The sequence below is a fragment of the Anabrus simplex genome, chromosome 2 (assembly GCF_040414725.1).
Source record: "Anabrus simplex isolate iqAnaSimp1 chromosome 2, ASM4041472v1, whole genome shotgun sequence".
Lineage (NCBI taxonomy): Eukaryota > Metazoa > Arthropoda > Insecta > Orthoptera > Tettigoniidae > Anabrus > Anabrus simplex.
Genome location: NC_090266.1, coordinates 741,738,345 through 741,762,731, shown reverse-complemented (window position 1 = coordinate 741,762,731; position 24,387 = coordinate 741,738,345). Strand labels below are relative to the sequence as shown.

Sequence of the window (24,387 nt, the reverse complement as noted above, 5' to 3'; positions counted from 1 at the left end):
TGTGTTACAGCTCAGCAGGCGGGCTGAGTACGGCCCCATGATGCTAATAAAATAAAATAAAATGTTTTACAGTATTCCGTGTTCCACAGTTTGTGGTATGAAAGCCTTTTGTTTTCATGTATAATTAAATCTTTAATGGTCTTATAAGTAAGAAATTTCTCACGATATGAAGTGACACTACATTCCCTCCAAAATAATCCCAGCGCCAATGCAGTTTCAATCCATCAAATATGCAGGGCTCAATGGGTTAATAGAAGCAAATATTGTACTCCAGAACATTTCCAAACATAATTTTTTAACATGAATTTTTAACTGACTTATTCGGTAATGCAAATCATTTTAATGTGTTTTTGTCCTTGTCTATTGTTCTTATTCTTACAATTATTTGGCTGGCGATGTTTACAAGATAGACAAACCATGTACCAATATTTCTTAATTGTTAATTAAATAAATAAAAACTCTTTTAGTATTGTAAAGGTGGAACATTTGACTATACCTTTTGATTAAGTATACGAACGACAATACAGGCTTTATAATGAAATTTATTTTACGCAGTTCATTTTCACCAAGGGCTTTTTTATTTGAACCATAGTAATGCATAATGAGCCTCCATGGCTCAGACGGCAGCGCGTCGGCCTCTCACCGCTGGATACCGTGGTTCAAATTCCGGTCACTCCATGTGAGATTTGTGCTGGACAAAGCGGATGCGGGACAGTTTTTTCTCCGGGTACTCTGGTTTTCCCTGTCATCTTTCATTCCAGCAACACTCTCCATTATCATTTCATAGCATTTATCACTCAATAATAAATCACCTTGGGAATGGCGACCCCATTGTAATAACAGCCTATATATGTTTCATTCATTACATCCCTGACCCGGTCAAAGACTGGAAAACAGGTTGTAGGTTTTCATTTTCAGTAATGCATAATGAGCCCTCATTTCATCTTGGCCATGCGGTTAGGGGCACGTGCTGTGAGCTTGCATCCGGGAGATAGTGGGTTCAAACCCTACTGTTGGCAGCCCTGAAGATGGTTTTCCGTGGTTGCCCATTTTCACACCAGGCATCTGGGGCTGTACCTGAATTAAGGCCACGGCCACTTCCTTCCCACTCCTAACCTTTTCCTATCCCATCATCACCATAAGACCTATCTGTGTCGGTGCAGTGTAAAACAGATTTTAAAAAAAATCCATTTCATCATTGGTTGTGTCAAACCCTTTATCGACATAAAGTTTCTGTATATAGTCCGGATTAAATAAACACTGAAATTTTAAAGTTCATCCTGATCAACTACTACTTTAACTTCAATGGTACTATTTATCAAAAAACAAAACGCAAAATGAGCCTTCATTTCATCATTACCGGGAGAGTTGGCCGTGCGGTTACGGGTGCGTAGCTGTGAGCTTGCATCCAGGAGATAGTGGGTTCGAACCCCACTGTTAGCAGCCCTGAAGATGGTTTTCCACTTAACGTTAGGACTATCATAACACGAGAAGGAAATCATAAAATAACAAATAGTTTGCACAGAAGTATTTACTGATAACCTGGTCACTACATACATATTTGCAAAACACAACTTAAATGATAAAACACTAGAAATAATATAAAATGTAAAAATATGAGAAATACACACTCTTGGAGGCATATGCCTGTAAGAGTGCACAGTAGGTCCTCTATGAGTGCGCAGTTAACAGGAGTCACATTTGTAAACGACAGCGCCATCATAGCTAGAACAGGCATCATGCCACCACTGTTTACAGTCTTTACATTGAATCCAATCTTCAAAGAATTATTTGCTCTTTCAAGTGTTTTCACTCTTTCATAGGCAGAACCGCGCACTCTTAAAGGAAATTACCCTACATGAACACGGGAGTTTACAAACCAAGGGTACGGGGGTTTATCCATACAACATGGATGTTCTTTCAGATGAAGATTTTGAACCTTTGGCCGTTACGAGCCGCCCTCCACCCTCAGAAGAACCTGAAGAAAACAGCGTCAATGCTTATATGCCTAATGCAGAAGATAATGAAATAGTGTCACCTTCAACTCTCCTCCCTTTTCCATAAGCAACTCATGAAGAGCAGCGAAAGAGGAAAGGTAAAATGTCTGAAGTTATGACGGGATCTCCATTTAAAAATGCATCTATTGTTTCCACGTCAAAAGTGAGTGAGAAAGGAGGACAAGAATCCTGCCAGTCTACAAAAAAAGAAAAGGCTTTGTGATGCTACAGCTTCCACATCATGCACACCAACTGAGGTCAGTATCTTCTGCCCAGGATGTGATGAAAAGTATGAAAACCCTAATTACACTCCACACGCAACACAAAAGACCAGTGATCCCTCCCTCAAACCCTGCCCCTCCCAAATCCTTTTCTCTTTCGCTTTCCTCACATGCCCCGCGACTCAGTACAGCTCCAACTCACACAAGCCAAGATCACCCATAGTCACACGCTCCACAATAGGAAGGCTAAGCACGTCAGACCAAGGCCAAATAATGTCGAATGCAAGTTTCTCTCGTGTTTTTAGAAATGGTGTCACATACACGATTTTGTCAAATAGCTAAAAACACGTTTCCTTGCTTGCAGCCGAAAGTCAAGGACAATTGGCAATGCTCTATTAATTCTAGAATCTAATGGATTTGTGAAACCACCTTTCACAATTTTGATGCTTTTATCATCCAGAGATATTGCAAGATTTACTTCACACTAAGAAGAATAAGTTTATTGCAGTTTTATACACAAGACAAGAGAATATACACTCAATATTTTATGTCACTTTACCAAATTGTATAAGATGGTAATGCACTATGTTTACATGTACCACAGTATTTGTACACTTAGAATTTTGAATCCTAGATTGAACTACAAACTCACAACCTTACAAGTATAGACAATCATTGTTACTAGTTTCAAAAAACATTTCCATGGCCTTACACATCAAAAGTTTGAACATGAATGTTTTTCAGTCATACCATTTTAACCGATAAGCTTTTTGTATAATAAGCCCAATGATCTTTGCACTGTGTTTTTAAAGATTTTACCTAAACATAAAATAAAATTGTAACACTTGTTCCCTTTGTAAAATTTTAAAGCTGAAAGAAATTTTCACTGAATTTTATGACATGACCTTTTAACCCCCTCAGGGAAGTGTGAATATGTACCGTAAAGTGGGGTAACTTTGGCCATACAGGGTGACTTCGGCCACTGACGAATAGCAACACTTACTTTCTCCTGCCTCCTATACTGAAAAAGATGAACCACTTGCAACAACAAAAATGCACGTACAATAGAATGCTCTATCAACACTCAGTAGTCCAAAGAACATTGGCAGGCTCATTTCTGAGTCAGTCAATTATTTTCGTAGCCCCGACTATTGTCTTGTCCGGTAACAGCAGAAAACAAACTGTTCTCTAGCCCCAGCATTTGATTCTCCATTCCAGTGGTTTATGGGGTCAAATTGTAAGTACGTCTGGTAACTGATCAACCCATTTTGATTCTTAGAAGAGATTAAAAAGCCACAGTAACAATAAATAGGGAAGTTTATCCCGATAGGGAGGGGAAAGACGGTTCCCATTTTCAATGATAGACGGATATCAGTTGACGTGGACAATGCACATTTAAGAACTTGATTGACAGCCCAGATATTTTCTAATTTATATGACAGTGTATTATGAGAACAGTCTACAAGATTGTTTCTTTTCCGATCTCCTTTTCTCTCCCAAATTGGGCTTTATAATTTTTGTACTTTTTATTTATTATCTTTTGTACCATTACAAATATTTATGCAATGTAACATGTAATTTGTAATACAATGCTTGTACGTTTAGGCTAAATAAAATAGTTTCTTCTTTGCGGAAAATGTGAATTTGATCTCTATACTGTACTTCTGTTTCATCACAAATAGTTTTAATTTGTTTATGATAGTTAATGCTGGGCATTCTGCAGGTTTTTAAAAAAATATTCACAGTGGCCGAAGTACCACTACATCGATGAAAACATTGTTTCTTGAGTTATTTTTTATGGCGGCCGAAGTTACCACAAAACATGGGGTAACTCCGGCCACTCTTTCAATAATCAAAATTCATTACTGAATAACAATTAGAATTATGTTCATGTTTAGAAATGAAGAACAAACATGGCAGAACTTATTTATATTTTTCAGAAAATTAGAGGGAATATTCCATATTTTAATTTTAAAAATATACGAGAAAGTGGCCGAAGTTACCCCGTTTTACGGTATTGAATTGGAGAATGAATAAATACTTATATTGTTATAGTCCATTGAAACATAATGGGAATCAACTCGTTCACAAGTGGTGTGGTACTGGTTCCATGCCAGGCTGAGTGGCTCAGACGGTTGAGGCGCTGGTCTTCTGACCCCAACTTGGCAGGTTCGATCCTTGCTCAGTCTGGTGTTACTTTAAAGGTGCTCAAATACGTCTGCCTCGTGTCGGTAGATTTTCAGGCACATAAAAGAACTCCTGCAGGACTAAATTCTGGCACCTCGGGGTCTGCGAAAATCGTAAAAGTAGTTAGTGGGACGTAAAGCCAATAACACTTACTGGTTCCATGCTTAATAAGAAAATACAAGAGGAGGAGGTCAGTTCTCACATGGGAGAGGTTAGACGACTTCAAGGCAAGACGGCAACTCAGTCTGCATAAATCACTCCTTAGAATAACTCGGGGAAGTGGTGTATCATATTTGTTAACGTGCATTTCAACAAAAATATTACATTTTTTATCTTATCGCTCTCCTTTAATACATAATTTGCAGTCTGCAGGTTTTAATGCATGAATAAGATTTTGCAGTTGGCTGATGATGATGATGAATAAATGTTCACGGCAGTATCGTAGATCCAAATTTTCTTTTTATAAGCGACAAAATATGGCTCTATTTGAATGGATATGTTAATTCACAAAACACTAAGATTTAGGAGACAAGAGAACCAGCACATTTTACACCCGAGAGCTCTGTTTGATGTGAAGGTGGGTGTATGGTGCGCTATAGTGCCTGACAAATTATTGGTCTGATGCTTTTCCAGGATACATTACCTCAAACTTACACATTCAGCCATTTTTTAATGAACTGACGAAAGGAAAGAAAAGATTCTACTTTTTCCAACAGGATAGTGCGATAACCCATTCAGTGCATGATTCTAGATTACGGGAAGTGTCCGATGGTCAAATTGTCAGTCAAGGCTTGTGGCCACATCATTCACCTGACTTAAGAGATACCTCTATGAAACATGTTTTAAGTTAACATGTACTGGAATAATCCTTGAACTGCAGAAGAGTCAAAAACTGTAATAAGAAACACCGTGAATTCTATCAGTGTACATGAACTGCATAGTGTGTTCTGTAACCTCACTACAAGATGAGAAGCCCTCATCAGAGCTTAAGGAGATCACTTTCAACATCTTTTGTAAATGTCTTATGTTCAGTTTGTATGTTTATTTATTTAGTTGCTTATTAGTTCTCGTTGCTTAGTGATGTGCCAAGTGCTGCTTACTTTCTATCCATTTAAATCCTCCTTTCGATCCTCTTCAGAAACTGTAGGCAACTGAAATTAGCTCAGTAGAGTATCCTCAGTGCTATTTTAATCTCATGAGAACCATGGTACAAGGGCTGTTTCATTTTTTAGTGGGAACTATTAATTACAACCATACAAAGACATCTACAGGCCCTCAGTGTAGTTCCAACATTGTGTAGAACCCATTGTCAGCAACGTAGGAGCCGTAGTACCCCTGTACCGGCGCCTGTTCTCTAGATGGTGCGCTTGAAATTAGGAGTCTGTCACCTGCAGAACTATGGGAACAAATGCCATGATGCAGTTTCTTCATCTTTGGTATCAAATCAGAATCATAGGGGCTTAAGTCTGGGAAGTATGGGGCGTGATAGAGAACTTCCCAGCCCCATCAAAAGTATGAACCAGTCACTGGTTGCGCGACATGTGCTCAGTTGTTGTTCTTCAAAATGATGGGAGGCTTTTGCAGGAAGTGTCGTCGCTTCTGTCACATTGCTGGTTGCAGGTGATGTTTGGAAATGAACAGTAATACAGCACGTTCATGGTTTGTCCTTCAGGTATGGTAAGCGTTAAGATAATGCCACCGGGCGAGTTGGCCGTGCGCGTAGAGGCGCGCGGCTGTAAGCTTGCATCCGGGAGATAGTAGGTTCGAATCCCACTATCGGCAGCCCTGAAAATGGTTTTCCATGGTTTCCCATTTTCACACCAGGCAAATGCTGGGGCTGTACCTTAATTAAGGCCACGGCCGCTTCCTTCCAACTCCTAGGCCTCTCCTATCCCATCGTCGCCATAAGACCTATCTGTGTCGGTGCGACGTAAAGCCCCTAGCAAAAAAAAAAGATAATGCCACTGAGCTTGATAGCTGCAGTCGCTTAAATGCGGCCAGTATCCAGTATTCGGGAGATAGTGGGTTCGAACCCCACTCTTGGCAGCCCTGAAGGTGGTTTTCCATGGTTTCCCATCTTCACACCAGGCAAATGCTGGGGCTGTACCTTAATTAAGGCCACAGCCGCTTCCTTCCCAGTCCTAGCCCTTTCCTGTCCCATCGCCACCGTAAGACCTACCTGTGTCGGTGCGACTTAAAGCCAATAGCAGAAATAAAAAACTGCCATCACAGTCGTATGCCAAAATCACCATCACTTTTACATTTCTGGGGTGGGTTTTGACGTACTTTTGACTTTCATGGGGACCTGTAATAATGCCATTCATTCGATTGGATTTTCAGTTTGGGCTCATACGATCGGGCCCATGTCTCATCCATCGTTACGATGCGATGTAGGAAAATCTTCCCTTCACTCTCATTCCAAGTGGGTTTGCGCAGCACCGTATGTTGCCATTTCTGCAATTCCATAAAATGATATGGTACCCCATCATGATGCATTTTTTCTCATGCTGAGGTGATCTTGCAGGATATGAAACACTGTCATGGGTACTCTGCCTGTCTCTCGGGCTAACTCATTAACCGCATTGTATCTGTTCTCAGCAATCCGCCTACAAGCTGCACATCCCCATCACTTGACATGAGGGCGACCCAACCAAGGCATGTCAGCGACACGCTGTCATCCCTCATGGAAGGCTTTGACCCACCATAGCACTTTTCTGTAATGCAATACCTAATCTCCACATGCCTCACAAAGTCCTTCATGACACTTGTCATGCTGTATGGCCACCGGCACATTCAATTGTAATTGTAAACATCTTGGATACCAACTGTTTGACCGGTTTCTCACACGCAACACTGTTCTTCTCAGCACGGTGCATGCGTAGTGCACTGGATGGACAAGTTCATGTATTGTGAGGTAGGGTGGATTTTATCCAAATGTGTGTATACGTGAGAAACCATGGTTCTGTTTCTTGGTCTATATTCACAGTATTGCCACTAATGTAGAAACAACTGAGCGAGTTGGCTGTACAGTGAGCATTGTGCGGCTGTGAACTTGTATTCGGGAGTAGTGAGTTCAAACCTCACTGTCGGCAGCCCTGAAGATGGTCTTCCGTGGTTTCCCATTTTCACACCAGGCAAATGCTGAGACTGTACCTTAATTAAGGCCACAGCCGCTTCCTCCTCACTCCTACCCCTTTCCTATCCCAGCGTCATGCTAATACCTAGCTGTGTCGATGCGATGTAAAGCAACTTGTAAAAAACATATATATTAAAAACTCCACAGTACATACACTAAATACTGCACTTGATGACGTGTATAAAGGAATATCTTCTGATTGGGAAATCCAGTTGATCTGTCGGTTCAGTACAGTGTCAGTAGGGAGAGGCTTTAAGGATATCTAAATACGTGAATTTTAAGGTGTAAATATGACTTTGCATTAAAGGAAAACATTAAATGATGTTTTATTGTAACTGAAATTTTGAAATAAATTTTCAGCAGTTTCTTTCAGGATCAAATACAAGATTTATTAGCTGAAGGGGAATTGGAATGCCTGATATTGTCAAGGTTAAAATTATCTTTTTTCTTTCATACAATTTGCTTTACATCACACCGACACAGATAGGTCTTAGGGTGATGATAGGACAGGAAAGTCCTAGGAGTGGGAAGGAATCAACCGTGACCTTGATTAGGGTACAGACACTGAGGTTCGGACCCACTGTCTCCTGAATGCAAGCTACAGCTAATTGACCCAAACCAGATAGCCACTCGCTTGGCTTTTAAAAATTATCTCATTTATGTCCCTGAATCTCTGAAATCTTTACACCTAGAATCTCAGAAGATTTTAGACCATTTTTAAGTATCTCGGTAATGTTCACTGAACTAGAAATAAGTGGCCTTTGTTGTTATACCAACATTTATGATGTGATATTTAAATTTAAGTTGTTTTATAAGGGGAAAAACAATTATATCATGCTTTTGGTTTTTAATGACATTTGTAAAAATGTTTTTGAATATTCATCAGTTCAGTAGTTTGTGAGATATAGGAACAAAATACAGTACATTGAAAATATTAATTGTTGGAAACTGCGATGTAAATTAATCACACAACCGAACACTGCATTGTAGGCAGCCATATTTGTTGTGGTATATTACCAGTATAAAGAATGATGTTTTCTTCTCCAGTTAATGGAAACTACTGGGCAAGTTGGCCGTGCGGTTAGGGGCGCGCGGCTCTCGGCTTGCATCCGGGAGATAGTGAGTTCGAATCCCACTGTTGGCAGCCCTGAATATGGTTTTCCATGGTTTCCCATCTTCACACCAGGCAGATGCAGGGGTTGTACCTTAATTAAGGCCACAGCCGCTTCCTTCCAATTTCTAGGCCTTTTCTCTCCCATCGTCGCCATAAGATCTATCTGTGTCGGTGCGACGTAAAGCCGCTAGCAAAAAAAAAAGGTTAGTGGAAACTAAAGCCTTCTCTGTTAGTTGGCTTAGGAAATGCATCATTTTCAATACAACCATATCTGGCTCCATGGTTAAATGGTTAGTGTGGCCTTTGGTCCAGAGGGTCCCGGGTTCGATTCCCAGCTGGGTCGGGGCTTTTAACCTTCATTGGTTAATTCTGATGGCTCGGGGGCTGGCTGTTTGTGCTGCCCCAACATCCCTTGCAACTCTCACACAACACGTAACACTATCCTCCGCCACAATAACACCCAGATACCTTCACATGGCAGATGCCACCCACCCTCATTGGAGGGTCTGTCTTACAAGGACTGCACTCGACTAGAAATAGCTGCACAAAATTAAAATTAAAACACAAGCATATAAAAACTGAGTTATGTTTAACTATTCTTGCACATATTAGGTAAAATTAAAAAATCATGCTTGTTAACAGTTAATGGTACACTAATTCTGTTAAGACATTGTAACAATTTGGGCGTCATTTCGAACGTTAACATTCTTTACCCGATACCCCCATTTCGAACTCGTAGTTGGGCTGCCTAATCAGATGAAATGGGGTCGCTCAGCGGATACCTCAGGGTGTTCAGATGCCAAGTACGACATGAAATCTTACATCAAGATACACTTTACGTGAGTATGAAGAGATTAACAACTCACGGGTGACGCCTATAGAAACTCATGACATAATAGTAATAACCGTCAACCAATTTTTTCTTAAATCAGAGTATTTAACTACGTGAGAACTGGTCATGACTAAATGGAGTACTTAATTAATCCACAATTCACTTAGCTAAGCAACCAACTTACCAACTAGGCTATAATGAAAGAATTCATGACACACAAAATTGTAGAAAAATAAACAAGATATTTATTGATTAAATATAGGACTATTAAATTGGAATTTTATCCAAGGCATTGCTTGTCATTGCGTATTAACAAGTGTGGATTGTGAGTCAGCGCGGGCTCGAAGAAAGAGAAATTATATCTAGTATTAAACTATGTAGATCAGTTCCATCATGAAATAAAAATTGAGTATGTACATATTTACAATCGATCACTGGACATCTAAGGTCCATACTGAAGTGAAGTCACAGATACAACACCAACATAATTAAGTTGTTACGAGAGCTCATTTGCTTTAAGCCTAATTAAACAAGTCTGAATAAAACACACGGTTAAGCTGAAGAGTATATAAAGTCCACTAATAAGCTCAAACTTGAAATTAAACCAAATTATAACTTTAAATTGCAGGACTGAACTGTATATCACAGTTATATTTAATCGCCAATCATATTAGAATTGAGCATTGAGAATATTAAATAGTAAATTGTAGCTGATACTCAGTAAATGACGAGTCACTAATAAGTAAATCCATGTAAGTAAACTCGAATAAGTAAATCTGGATGCGTAAATTTGAATGCATAAATCCATATGAATAAATCCGAACTCATGGTTTATTACTACTTTCTCGTTGTGCATGGATAACTACTTATGGACTAAGGCATTTGTTCCTAGTGCCTGTTAAATTTGGCTCCTACTCTAACATTTCCCTAGATGTTGTTCGTTGAGAAAATGCAAGTTCAAACAGAGTATATGTTCATCTATTCAGCTATCTAACTAACTTCAACATAACCTTTGGCTGTCATACACATGTCTTTTAGGATCAATGTCCCTTTCCTTCGTTATATTCCATAACATTCTACTTCAATGCAAGCTATTTTATTCATACGCGCAGTTACAATGCAAATGCTATGTCGTCGTATTCAGAAACATAATATCATATTTATCGGTGTCGTGAATCCATTTGGTCAAAACACAGCTATAAAACGTATCGTAGTATTCCGATATTCATTACAGCACATCTAAAGTTGACATACGATCCCGTCACAAGCATAATTCTACAATAGTAAATTCTATTCATACCTTGGCTTAGGTCAACCCTGCGGTGTGGGCAATCTCACGTATACGAATCTAAAGAATGTACCGTGGCACATCTTAAACTGCAGGTACTCAATGGCCCCTACGTAGTGCGTATAAAACTCCTCATATCACTATATAACTCATACTTTTCCTCAAGTTAACACAATTGTAACCTTATTTCAACATTCATATAATATCTTAACATCGTAACCTCAATATTAACTCGTCGCGTTCCCATATACATGACCATGTCAAAGCTACCACACTATGTTTCTTAAAACAACATTTTAAAGTTGCTATATCTCATAACCTATGATTGAGTTCAATGCCCTTATTATGAAGCAAAATAATGCGTGATTCCATATGTTTATTTTACACCGCGCGCAACCAATCGTGACGTCGACTTGTAGCATTACCAATACGAAATCTCTGTAATCTGCCAGTATGTCATTACTATCAGCTGTTTCCAAAATTCTTTTTCAAACCTCTCACTACATACGTGTATTTTGACCGATATACGATGACGTATATATCCAACACATTAGAATCTTATGCTATATTGCTAGATCATGTAACTACGGACTTAAGTATCTCACACTTCTTTGGTAACATTCACTTGCATTTCTTATATATCGGTTTATATTTAACCCATCGGCACATGCCTAAGGCACATGTGTAGGCAAACCAAAAATTATGCGATTAAGTATTGTAAATGACTTAGCTCGCTCATGGTTGGTCCTGGTCCAGCTGTTCTGCTCCCATATGGATGTAGTTGGGTCTGCGGTCAGGTCATGGGTTGGTCATCTGGTACATCATCTGCTTCCTCATCATGGGTTGGTCGAATGGTTTCCCGTCGCCTTCCTCATCATGGGTTGGTCGAATGGTTTCCCGTCGCCTTCCTCATCATGGGTTGGTCGAATGGTTTCCCGTCGCCTTCCTCATCATGGCTCGGTCGTATAGCAAGATGTACTGGTCTCCAGCTTGGTCCATCATGTATATTTAGCACATCATCCTCATGGTCTTCTTGTCAGCAACTAAAATAAGGATTATGGTGCAGTGGACAGCCATTATATAATTCTTTTTGAAGTTTGTAATCCTTAAATTTATTATTTCCTTTGTGGCTCTCCAACGTATATCTTCAATCTCGTTGGTGTTGATTTCAGTGAATCTATCTCTGTCGGCCGCTTCTTGTAGATCTTGGGAAACTTATTTTTATTCTGATTCAATAAATCGAGATGTATCTCTCCTTGTATGAGATCCCTTTTTTTTTTTAGACGCTGGCTTGGTCTCCCTTTGCAGAGTATAGATCAACTGCGCTCTGTATCCACCCACGCGTATCTCGTGGTACTTAGCTGATTCCTTTTTTTAATATCTCTAATCAACTCTGCTTATTTTTCGGTGAATTGACTTGTTTTCTTCTCGTTTCCGACACTTTTTCCTTTAGTGTAGCTTCTGATCCTTTCTTCTTCCTTAAAAATTATACCGCGGTCGGTAGTTCCGTCTTCACTCTCCGTTGAGAAAAATTAAGATGGAGTTTTCTTAACAATCCAAAGTTTTCTACTTTTTTTCGTAAAACAATACAGTAGACAGTCCACTGTCCGTTTCACTCTCAATACTCGACCGTTCCATGACGTGTATGGCTTTCTATGTCACCGCAACTGGTGTCTATTCTTTGCTTCCTATAGATCAAATGGGCCATACCTTCAATCGGCGCCATTTTGAAAACTGTCGCGGAGGTGTGAACGGGCACAACATTCTGAAATATTATAGGGAAGGAAAAATTTAACATGTTAAAAATATTTTATATTTAGCATTCCAACTGTCCTTAATGGACATAATTTTGCCTTAACGTTTTAAATAATGTTCACTAACTCTTAGTTCCGATAACAAATTATATATTTATTTTATTTCATATACTGCTGCTTTAAATTTTAACCAAAATATATTTTTCATATCAGACACTAGGTGTCTTACCAATTCTGGTCCATAAATACAGGATGATTTAGTAAACAGTGAGTATTGAATAACACCATTTTCATTTCTCAGAATAGATATAATTCTACTTTAATTTTATTCCCATGCCAAAGGACGCTAGAGCAGAGTAGCATTTTATATAAAACATCGTCAGGGAAATAAGATCTGATAGCCTGTTAGATGTGCTTTACATGCTGCTTGGTCTTCACCAGGGATATGGATGTGTTGGTCTCAGTTGACCATCTCAGAATGAAATATAGAGACCTCAGTAGTAGCCACTCAAAATAGGATTTTTACAAGTAAGCTTAGCTCAAACTACAGACTACAGTACTCTGGATGGAGGAAGAATGGAAAATATTGTATTAATTGAATATATTTTGAATTTATCAGATCACAGATATACCGGGCGAGTTGGCCGTGCACGTAGAGGCGCGTGGCTGTGAGCTTGCATCCGGGAGATAGTAGGTTCGAATCCCACTAGATAGATAGATAGATAGATAGATAGATAGATAAAGCCTTTATTTTCTGTGGCGAAGTTAGGGCTCTTGGCCCTTTCTTACACTTAACCACACACATATTATTATTATTCCATACAATGACATTGATTAACTTAAAATACTAAGAACTACAAATAACACTAATTTTTAAGACAAAAATATGAATATATACATACAAAGAAGAATGAAAGAAAAAGTAACTGCCTACATAATACAGGTTTGAGGAAAAAGAAAATTCAATACACAACAACTATCGGCAGCCCTGAAGATGGTTTTCCGTGGTTTCCCATTTTCACACCAGGCAAATGCTGGGGCTGTACCTTAATTAAGGCCACGGCCGCTTCCTTCCAACTCCTAGCCCTGTCCTATCCCATCCTCGCCATAAAACCTATCTGTGTCGGTGCGACGTAAAGCCCCTAGCAAAAAAAAAAAAAAAAAAAATCACAGATATTGAGGCTATGGTATATTTAAAGCTTCTGAGCTTATACTTACATGACTGTCCGTCATCAGAGGATATAAGTGTGAAAATTAGGGCTAGTTTTGTCTAACCCAGTATTATAATTTTCTCAGCTTTTTCAATAGCCTGTGGTCATACCTGATCATTTTCAGAGTATTGGACTAGGGATTCCAAGATAGAAGGTTCAAATGTGGTAAATGATGTCAGATTTTAGAACGGCACAAGAAAGGTCACTTAGCACTCCATGTTGTACGATATTGACATGTAAAAGTTCACTGGTGACGTATTTGATGTTTATCCGGCAAGAAACTTGGCAGTAGGGTATCCTAATGGAGTTCTGATTCCTATGCTATCTCTTATTGTAAAATAGAACATCAAAATTAACATGAAGGCAGCCTAAATGGCATCAGTTGAGGCCATAGCGGTGGTGGTGTTTTTATTTTTGTTGTTGTTACTTCTACTACTATTATTATTTAATACCACACTGAGAAACAGGAACTAAAATTAAAAGAGACGTACCACAATTGATAGTGTGATGGCTGACAACTGCTCTCTTCATGTAATAGGATACTTTACTGTCTAAAACTATTGATATAATGGTAGCTGTTAATGCCCTTTAATGTAAACAATGTCTTTTACTTTACTCCTGCCTTATTTCATTTCCCTGGACCTCTTTATAAAAAAAATAGTAATAGAAATTTATAATATTTTCCTTTCTTTCCTTGCAGAATGGGAAATGGCAATGGAATCTTGTGACGGTGAAATAGCTCAAAACTTAGTTGGCAAGCCAGTCTTAGATGCTGTAACTCATGCCTGCAGATACCACTGGGGTGAACCTAAAGGAAGTTTTGGTTCACCACTTACTTTAAGTCATCAGCAAGGAGTGAGTGATCGTCAGTACCGTTGGACATTGCTAACTGTTAGAGCCGCTATGCAAGCCTGGGAAGACATTGATAATATTTTTATTACTAAGGTGTGTGCATACAATTTAATGAATTGGTATTAAATATTGGCACCCTGTATTGATTTTGATATGATCATTAGAGCTGGGATTTCTATGTACTGTAATTACATACTTTGATCCTTACTATTTAGATGCTGGGAAAAGTTATATGTTCACAAACCACAATTTTAGGGTTATTATGACTGAATTTCATTTTACAGCTATTAAAAAATATTTAAAATAGGATGTGTTTGGTCCACCTTGTCAATACATTTTTATAATTGAAAATAATTTATTCATTCATGTTCTAGGAACATAGTACATTCTCTTCATCAGTGAAGTAAATCTGTTAAACAATTTCTAAAATTGTATCGACAAGGTGGACCGAGCACATGATATTTTAAATAGTTTTTAATAGCTTTAGACAAGGCAACATAGGAACAAATACAGATATATATATATTTTTTTTGTTGCTAGTTGCTTTACGTCACACCGACACAGATAGGTCTTATGGCGACGATGGGACAGGGAAGGGCTAGGAGTGGGAAGGAAGCAGCCATGGCCTTAATTAAGGTACAGCCCCAGCATTTGCCTGGTGTGAAAATGGGAAACCACGGAAAACCATTTTCAGAGCTGCCGACAGTGGGGTTTGAATCTACTATCTCCCGAATACTGGATACTGGCCGCACTTAAGCGACTGCAGCTATCGAGCTCGGTCAGATATTTATTATTATAGTTAAGTTTATCAACAGTTTTGTTTCACATGGGTTTTTCTTTTTAAATATTTGTAGGTATTCTACATATTAGTGATATTGCATGCAATTACGTATTGAAGCATTTTTGTTTTTTTATATATACTGTAAGTTGCTGTGTTGAAGTATCACACTTAATGTGGACCTGTTGTCAGTTGCCTCAACAGAGGGGATTAAGATAATTACGAATGACAAGTCTTTGAAAGGATGACCCCCTGTGGGTGGGGGAGGTAGATGAAGAATACACCCATGGTATCCCCTGTCTGTCATAAGAGGCAACTAAAAGGGGCGACCAAGAGATGATGATATTAGAACCATGAGACTACTTGTGATTAGTACTATTACATTAGGAACACCATGGTTCGACGATACTTGCGATTAGTACCACCATGTGAGGAACACCATGGATCTACTTTACCTAGGAGTAGTACACTTATGTGAGGAACATGACGGGTCTGGGTGTTGCCTGTTGTTAGTACCATTGTGTGAATCCCAACGAGGCAGGGAGGGGGCACTCAGCTGTGCGGACTAATGTCCAGACAAGAAAAGGTGCCATACACTGCGCTGGAATGTGTCGGTTCCCCTGTGTTCAGAATGGGTCTGCATTACCTATGAGTAGTACCTAATTAAATGAAATAAGTTTCATAATGATAGATCCGTATTGAACTGTGATTACAATAGAGTAAATTAATGTATTATTTGGGTCCACCTTTACAATACAAAATGTAAATAGTTTAAATTACATAAATGATCAGGGACTAGTTTCGACCTAGTAATAGGTCATCGTCAGCCTAAAGCAAAATTAAAACACAAATAACGAAGAAATTAAACAATGTAAAGACACGTACGGTCTCGTAAAAGTACATACCATGTGAGGTATTGTGCAGCACTATGTTAAAAAATAACTCTCTGAAGGAGATTCATAATAAGTCCAGTGCATATTAAAAAGATGTTATAGATAGGAATCCTTGAGTTTCTGGAATATGCTGGCTCCTTTAAGATGCAGGTATCCAATTGAAGAACCACTGAGCCGAAGTTACGTTTTTTTAAAATAAACGACATAACTTTAGTACTGGGTACTGGGAGTATCCTTAGTTTGATTTGTAGCAGACCAATAGCATAAGAGATGACTGAATGGAAATATCCAAAATATGCTATTCTAACATATTCTTCACTACAACTATTAGACAAAATCCTTCAGGCAAAACAAACAGAACTCAGAGACTTCCCTATTTTTTAATATGACAATCCCATCTTAATTTTTCATCTATATGGACACCTAAAAATTTTTTGGTCAACGTATTTTCAATTGCATTTGCATTTAATACAAAGTTGTATTCTTTTGCATTTTTTTCATGGTAGTTAGATGCCTTGAATTCAATGTATTTTTTTCCTGAACCATGACTCTAACCTGGACAAGACTGCATTTGCTGCAATTTCTATAGACATAGGGTCAGGATTATTAATAATTATGTTTGTATCATCAGCGTACAGAACTGCAGTTTCTACTTGATTATTGTGAGGAAGATCATTCACATAGATCAAGAAAAGAACAGGCCCCAAAATCCTGCCCTGCAGAATACCTAAGTCTATGTTTTTCACCTGAGAGTGATATGTCTCATTATGCCCTTTACTGTTACATGGTGTAATTTCAACACGCTGGGATCGTTTATCCAGGTATGATCTAAACCAGTCATTAACAATTCCTCTAACCCCAGTCTGATATAATTTGTGCAACAATATTTCATGATCAACAGTATCAAATGCCTTTGAAAGGTCAAGAAATAATCCTATCAAAGTTTCATTATTATCAAGAGCATTTACAACCAACTGTGTAAAATGTGATAAAGCAGACAAAGTACTTCTGCCATCTCTGAACCTGTGTTGTGCATTATTTAACAAGTTATTTGATTAAAAATTTAGTAAGCTGATCTTTCATAGCACATTCAAATATTTTCGAAATAACAGTAAGTATTGATATTGGTCTGAAGTTTCCACTTTTCAAGACTGGAATAACTTTAGCTATTTTTAAGAGATTAAGAAACTGACCACTAGAAAATGATTCATTGGTGAGATAAGTTAAAGGCTGTACAAGATAAGGAGCACATTTTTTAATGAGTTTTGTGGGAATTTCATCTATGCCTATGGAAAAGTTTTATTCTTCAAAGACTTTATGGTTTTAGGAACTTCCAGTTCTGTTACTGGAGTTAGTTGCATAGAGTTTTGCACAAAGGTTGGGAGTTCTGGTAATACATCTGATTTATTTGCATTTTCAAGTTTGTATGGTAGGGATAGAAAGACTTGTTATTGTGCATTATCCTAGCCGCCCTAAGAGCTATTTGATAGACTGATTTGTAGTTTTTAACAGGTCACAACTCTGCTGTGCTAATCCACTTACTAATTTACATTTTTGACTTGAAATCCATATACCCTTTGTGATCCATGACTTTTGTGAAGTTTCATTAATTACTGCAAGTTTTTTTTGGAAAATATTGCATTTTTAAAAATGCTTAAAATGGTTCTATACTTTTGGTCAGTGCTATGACCAAATGTTATTGGAGCCCAGCTCTGAAGTTTAAGACTTTCAATGAAACTGTCACATGCAGATGCAGAGAAAAAATGAGGTAATTGTGCTTGCTTCATTTTGGTTGAATGCTTGTTAACATTCTCAATTTCTAGTTGCAAAATTTGAGCATGATGATCTGATAATCCCAAATTTATATTGGATACTTGCATTTTAGAGCAGTGGAAATTAATACAAATGTTGTCTATCATCGTAGCTGAGGTGGCAGTTACCTGGGTGGGTGTAAAAATTGTTTTAGATTACAGCTTTGAAACATGCAGTAGTTGTGTTAATGGAAGGTTTACTTCAGCAAAATGTACGTTAAAATCACCGCAAAGTATTACTTCTGCGCTGCTATTCCTACTGAAAATATTATGAAGGACTTGAACAAATTTTCCTAAGAACATTTCAACATCAGCATCTGGTGAACGGAACGCGGTTAACAGAATTACTCTTTTACCATACGGAAGTTTAAATTCTACTGAAGTTAGCTCTAATTCTAATTCAGAATTTGCACTTCAATATCCTTCCTTTCTTTACATTCAATTCCTGGCTTAGCAAAAATTCAAACTCCCCCATGGTCTTTATTAACCCAACTGTAACTAATTGCCAGATAATAACCTTCGATATTAATGAGTTCAAGTTCATCATTATTACACCAATGTTCATCCAAACAGATAAACATAACATCTTGTACTGAATTTAAAATTACTTGTAATTCTAAAATTTTATTTTTAAGACATTGAATGTTCTGATGAAATATTTTGAACTGCCTATTCCCACCCTCCAAGTCATTATTTAACCTTTTAAGTGCTGAGTTACCAGTTGACTGTTTGGTACCTCATTGCTGAGTTTTTTAATTCGTATGTAAATTGTTTTGTAGAAACCTCAATTTTTAACTTATCAGTGGGGTGATTAGCTTAAAAATGTTTATAAAAGTTGGTTGTTTATAAATCTAAATGCAAATTGGAAATCCTACACTTATGTTCAATATTATTTTGAGAGAAAACAAAATTACACTTGTGTGCCCATGCATGCATTATCTTTATACAAAGTAAAGAGCCCAAAATAATATTATTTCCTAAAATCTGTATGCAACTAATACATGTAACTTCTTAGAAGTATGTAAGTTGATATTTTAAAATACTTTCCAAACCTGGAATGTGGTGATAGTTAAATGTTTTCTACTGGTTTTTGTGATGCCGATTTGTTCAACTATCTGTACCAACTCCACTGGCACAAAAGTTTCTAAAACGTCAATGATTTTCGGGTTGTCATCAAACGCTACTTTGCCCTCAGAGCCTGTCACAGTTACTTGAAACTCTGGTGAAGAAAAGTAATGCGTCCGACACGACAACAGTGATAAACAAGCTATTGTACTCACCGTGTTTTTCTTCTTTTGTTTAGAAGGAGGTTCTGTTTCTCTCTCACATACTATATTTCTTGCACTCTGTCTATCACCCTCACTTTCAAAATCACTTAACAATTCATTAAAATGATCATCTCCATCATCACTTTCTGCTGTGGTTAATAACTGAAAGATTCTGTGAACCGAAATAACATCGCTGCAACAGCAAATACATTGTCGTTCCGCCATGTTTGTTTACATCACAGATGAACTCCACAGACGTCTACAAAAAGCTCTGTAAGTTACTTCCCGAAGCTATAATCTCTGATCAATTAGTTCTACGTAATGCCCAACAGATGGCAGAATATGTTAGAGATCAAATTTGCACTCAAAAGTGAACCGGGAAACACAAAAAAGTTTAAATTCTCGCGCACCGTCTATAGATGGGCGTAGCAGTGGTGGACTGGCCACTTCAGCCCGTCTATATGCAGGCGTAGCACTGATCGGGTTAATTCTGGACCCATAGTCTGGATTGAAATGTTATTGGGTCCAGAATCTAACACAGGATTCCCGGACTAGGTAGTTCTAGGATAGCCTTTTCCTGATCTTTACTTGTAATGATGTTACTTGCTTACATATTGCTTCCCCAGTCTATTCAAGTGCATGCCATTCCTCGTATGAGAAGTTTGGTTTAATTTACTGATGTCTAATAATGTAACATTTTTGAAATGACTACATATTTGCCTGAATTTCTCATTTGCGTCCTTGACAGCTTTATTTACAATTGACCAGTAAGTTAAATCATGTCTATGGGACATGTTTGTCACTATCATATTTGTATGGGTCAGCTTATCTAGAGTCCTTTTCAGAATACTTGCGGCCTGATGGCCTTCAATTCTCGCTACGTCATTGGTTCCGCCTACAGTAACTATGACTGGAACAATAAGTTAATTTATTGAATTCACCACCTAATCAATACAGTAAGTCTTGTCTTAGTTGATTTACTTTGGCATGTTAACTAAAATGGTACATGTTTCGCCTTGAATTTAGGCGAATCAATAAGCCCTCCTACCTCCTCTGCAGACTGAATTTATTTAGGGAATTGCAAAGTTCGATCAAGTTTTTTATGGGGTTGGAGTTGTTGAATTTGAAATGTTTTTTTTAGGAATTTGTGTAGGAATTGAGAAGTTTTATAGGTAGGACTATTCATACTATTAATTATAGGTCAAATGGCGACCTCCTTTTTATGAATTTTGGGTAATGATCTTACTGTAGGTAACTTTGGGTTCATTATGGTTAATTTCTGATAATCTTGATCATTTAAAATGACAGTAGATAAAATGCTAAAATGCTCCACATGTAATTTTTCTTATGTTGGCCAAACTGGCCGCAGCTTCTCCACCAGATATGCCGAGCATTATAATGCACAAAGACATAACAAATTTTCTGCAATGGCCAACCACTTGAGGGACACAGGACATAAATTTACTACAATAGAACAAGACCTTCATATCCTCAAAAAAAGTCGATAAAAGTAAACTTATAACTGAGTATGAAAAATTTATTCATTTTCCTCGACCAACATTTCAACAAAGATATGAACTTAAACGACATCATTGATAAAAAAAGCCCCTTGTACGAACAGACTTTATGTCTATTACAAGAATCAATTCCCCTCACCAATATATTCTTAAAAATTTTCAACCTCAAATCAGTAAGCCCTCCTACCTCCTCTACAACTAATACACTCCCCTCCCTCCCCTCACCGCCAGTACCTCTAATTCAAATGCAACCAATAGTCCCTTAGCCACACCCACTGTAATATCGCTCCCTCCAACGGCATCTCACCGTTATAATACGCGCAGCAATACACATCCCTCTCTCTCTCTCCCGCCAATAGTAGCTCCCATCCAAGTACTACAAACAAGCCCATAGTCACGCCTTCGCAAACAGTTCCACCTCCAACTCAAACATACAGCTATAACACTCGGAGTAAGAAGCCGACAGTCGACAATAACGTTCAGTTAATAACGTAACAAATTACCTTCACCATCGTCTAATGGTAAGTGTACACAATTTCCACTCAAACATTTCATTACAATTTTTTCACTCAATTAACACCACGCTTCTGGTTTCCTTTTACAGATTCAACTGTCACACTTCCGTTTCGACTAGAATGTCAATCAACCCACATTCTTAACATCATTGCAGCATTGCATCAAATTGAGATGGTCCATAAAGGTCCTATTTAAACATCGTTCTTCAACTTCGTATTGTTTGATCAAACTGAACCACTTCACCATATGCCATCGACTTTCGACTTATCTCTTGTAAACAAATAATTGCTGGTCACTTGACCATATTTCAGTATTATTTTATTCTACATTATTTATTAAAATACGATTTTTATCGTCTTTTTCGTTGTAACCGCTGGTCGGCCAACATAATTTTTTAGCAATCCTATCTCTCGTTCATAAGACTGTTGCTTTGTTCATTTTAATTATTATAGAAGCCTTCTAATGTCAATATCACTACTACTTTCACCAGTTGTATATTTCCCCACTCATTGTAATATCTTTAAAACCATCTTCATTACAAGTCTCTTACCATATGTTAATTTTAGTTCAAGTCTCTCCAAGGTATTTTTAAAAAAATTGTTTTATTTCATGTATATGTAAATCAGGTGCCTGATTCTATTTTAAGGATAAGATAACGGCTGATGATGCCTAAATTCAAGGCAAAACATGTACCATTTTAGTTAACATGCCAAAGTAAATCAACTAAGACAAGACTTATTGTATTGATTAGGTGGTGAATTCAATAAATTAACTTATTGTTCCAATCAAGCATCATCAATACGGATCAAGAATGATATTTATCACATGTAATAGTAACTATGACGTCGTTTGATGAGAGTTTATCAGGATTCCTCAAGAGGGTTTTACTTCTTCTGAAAGTGGGGCACCTGGTTGAATAAAAGCTGTCACTTCACTGTCGGCTCGCAGTTCTGCTAGATTTGCTGAAAGGCCTCGACCGTGATTATCATCAAACAGTTTCACTTTCTTCTCCTTCCTTACTTTCTTGATCACGTTATCGGTGTGAATTTGGTGTTTTTTCGTCGGAGAACTTGCATCTTGGGAGAAAGAAGTGTTTCTTTGCTCTTCCCGAACTTTGCGTAAAACGCTGAATCTGTTTGTTACTGCAGGATGATTTCCAGATGAATTAGGCCTATTAGCGACACTTTCCTTTGGTGGGACGTAACTTCACTCCATGATGTGCCAACACCAACACCATCGCAATTTTCTAGTTTTTCCACCTCTTCAATCAGATTTGCGTTTTCAGACCATAATTTTTTAATTGCAATGTTTGCTTCTACCAAATCCTTATGTAGCACTTCTATTATTTTGTGTAGTGATTCAACAGTTTCATGGATAGATGAACGCGTCATTTTAGGCCTACACACACGCGCGCTTTCATAGATATTACCGGTACAAATGTCTTTTTCTGGAGAGGAGCGATTACTTTCACTACTGAGAATACCTTGACTGTTCTTGTCACCATCTGTATCATTTTCTGTATATCTTACAGCATATTTCACTTCTTTTTCTAACAAAATCTGGGAGCACTCATTATAAGCTTGCACTGCCGACGCCATCTTATACCTAGGTGTAAATTTCTCCTCATCTTAGAATCGTGCTTAGGTTTTTCTTTCGTTGCATGAGGTTATGTTTGTCAGTAAGTTATCTGAGTGCATTATCTGTATACTGTAAATACACCTTGTTGGCTACATTTTGGAAATAGCTTTTTCCATGACATTTGAAAGGCCTAAACTGTGAATGAAGGTTAATTGCATTTAGTATTAAAAACTTCATTTTTTGTCCGTATTGACTCAAGATTTTACAATGCTTAGTAAAGCTAAAGGTTCCACCTATTCAATACATTATCATAATTGTCTGTTTAGAACATCACATATTTATTTAACCGAAGATGTATTTTACAATAAGTAAATAAGCTAAAGGTTCCACCTATTCAATACATTATCATAATTGTCTGTTTAGAACATCACATATTTATTTAACCAAAGATGTATTTTACAATAAGTTGAATAAATATGTGATGTTCTAAACAGACCATTATGATAATGTATTGAATAGGTGGAACCTTTACCTTTACTAAGCATTGTAAAATAAAAAGGTTAATTGCATGCAGTAAAAGGTCTTAGAATATTTTCTGATGTGGTAAGGTTTGGCATTTCTGAATTACGAGTTGACAGTTAATTCGAAGTCTGATTTTTGCTTCCCAACCACTTTGAATTAACGAGGCTTTACTGTAATGGCATTCAGTACCGGTACACCAAAACTAAATAAGATAATCTTCACATGTTATTGGGTAGACAACCCACTCTTCAGAATTGTGATGCGCTTGTAATCGGGTAGTTTCGCCTGTGTGTTGTATAGTGTGTGCCGTCTGGTATTAGCTGTATAGAGACATCATCAGTTATGAGTTTCATTATGGTCCGTATTGATAATCGATCTCTATCAAAGGGTAGAGAAGGCTCCACCTATTCAATACATTGTGCAAAGTACCCGGTGATTAAAACAGGATGAATTTCAATTATATTTTGAAGAAAAAGGCTACATTTAATTCGTTAAACAGTAAAAGTTGCTCAAAGTGGAATCGCACAAATCTTTTTGTGTAATTTTGTTCAACCCGGAAATTTGTCTAATTCGGAAAAGAATCTTTGCGATTGTATTCGTCTACGTTACATGCAAAATTCTGTTGTTGGCTCAGCATAGATATCAGTGCAAAATTTTTAGTCACTTCCTCAGGTATGTTGAGGTGGTCATTTTCTCCAAATCCCGCTTTTGCAAAATACCTTACGACTGTTTGAGATTTGGTCTGCTTCATAGCCAAACTGATCCAGTTGACAGCATCCAGTACGGAAACTGAGCGTGCAAGGGAGTAGGTGTTGTCAGATGTATCAACATTCTTGATCTGTGACTGCATCAGTAAATGCCTGTAGTGAGATTTAAAGGTGTAAATCACTCTTTGGTCCATAGGTTGAACAA

General features: G+C 37.7%; 1 protein-coding gene across 1 annotated transcript in view; it reads left to right on the top strand.

Moving 5' to 3' along the window:
• Vps16B (Vacuolar protein sorting 16B) overlaps positions 1-24,387 on the top strand; it is a 138,745-nt gene that overhangs the window by 87,193 nt on the left and 27,165 nt on the right. Inside the window, exon 9 of the mRNA XM_067139420.2 lies at positions 14,441-14,685. Coding sequence (XP_066995521.2) covers positions 14,441-14,685 — 245 coding nt within the window. The remainder of the gene's footprint in view (positions 1-14,440; positions 14,686-24,387) is intronic.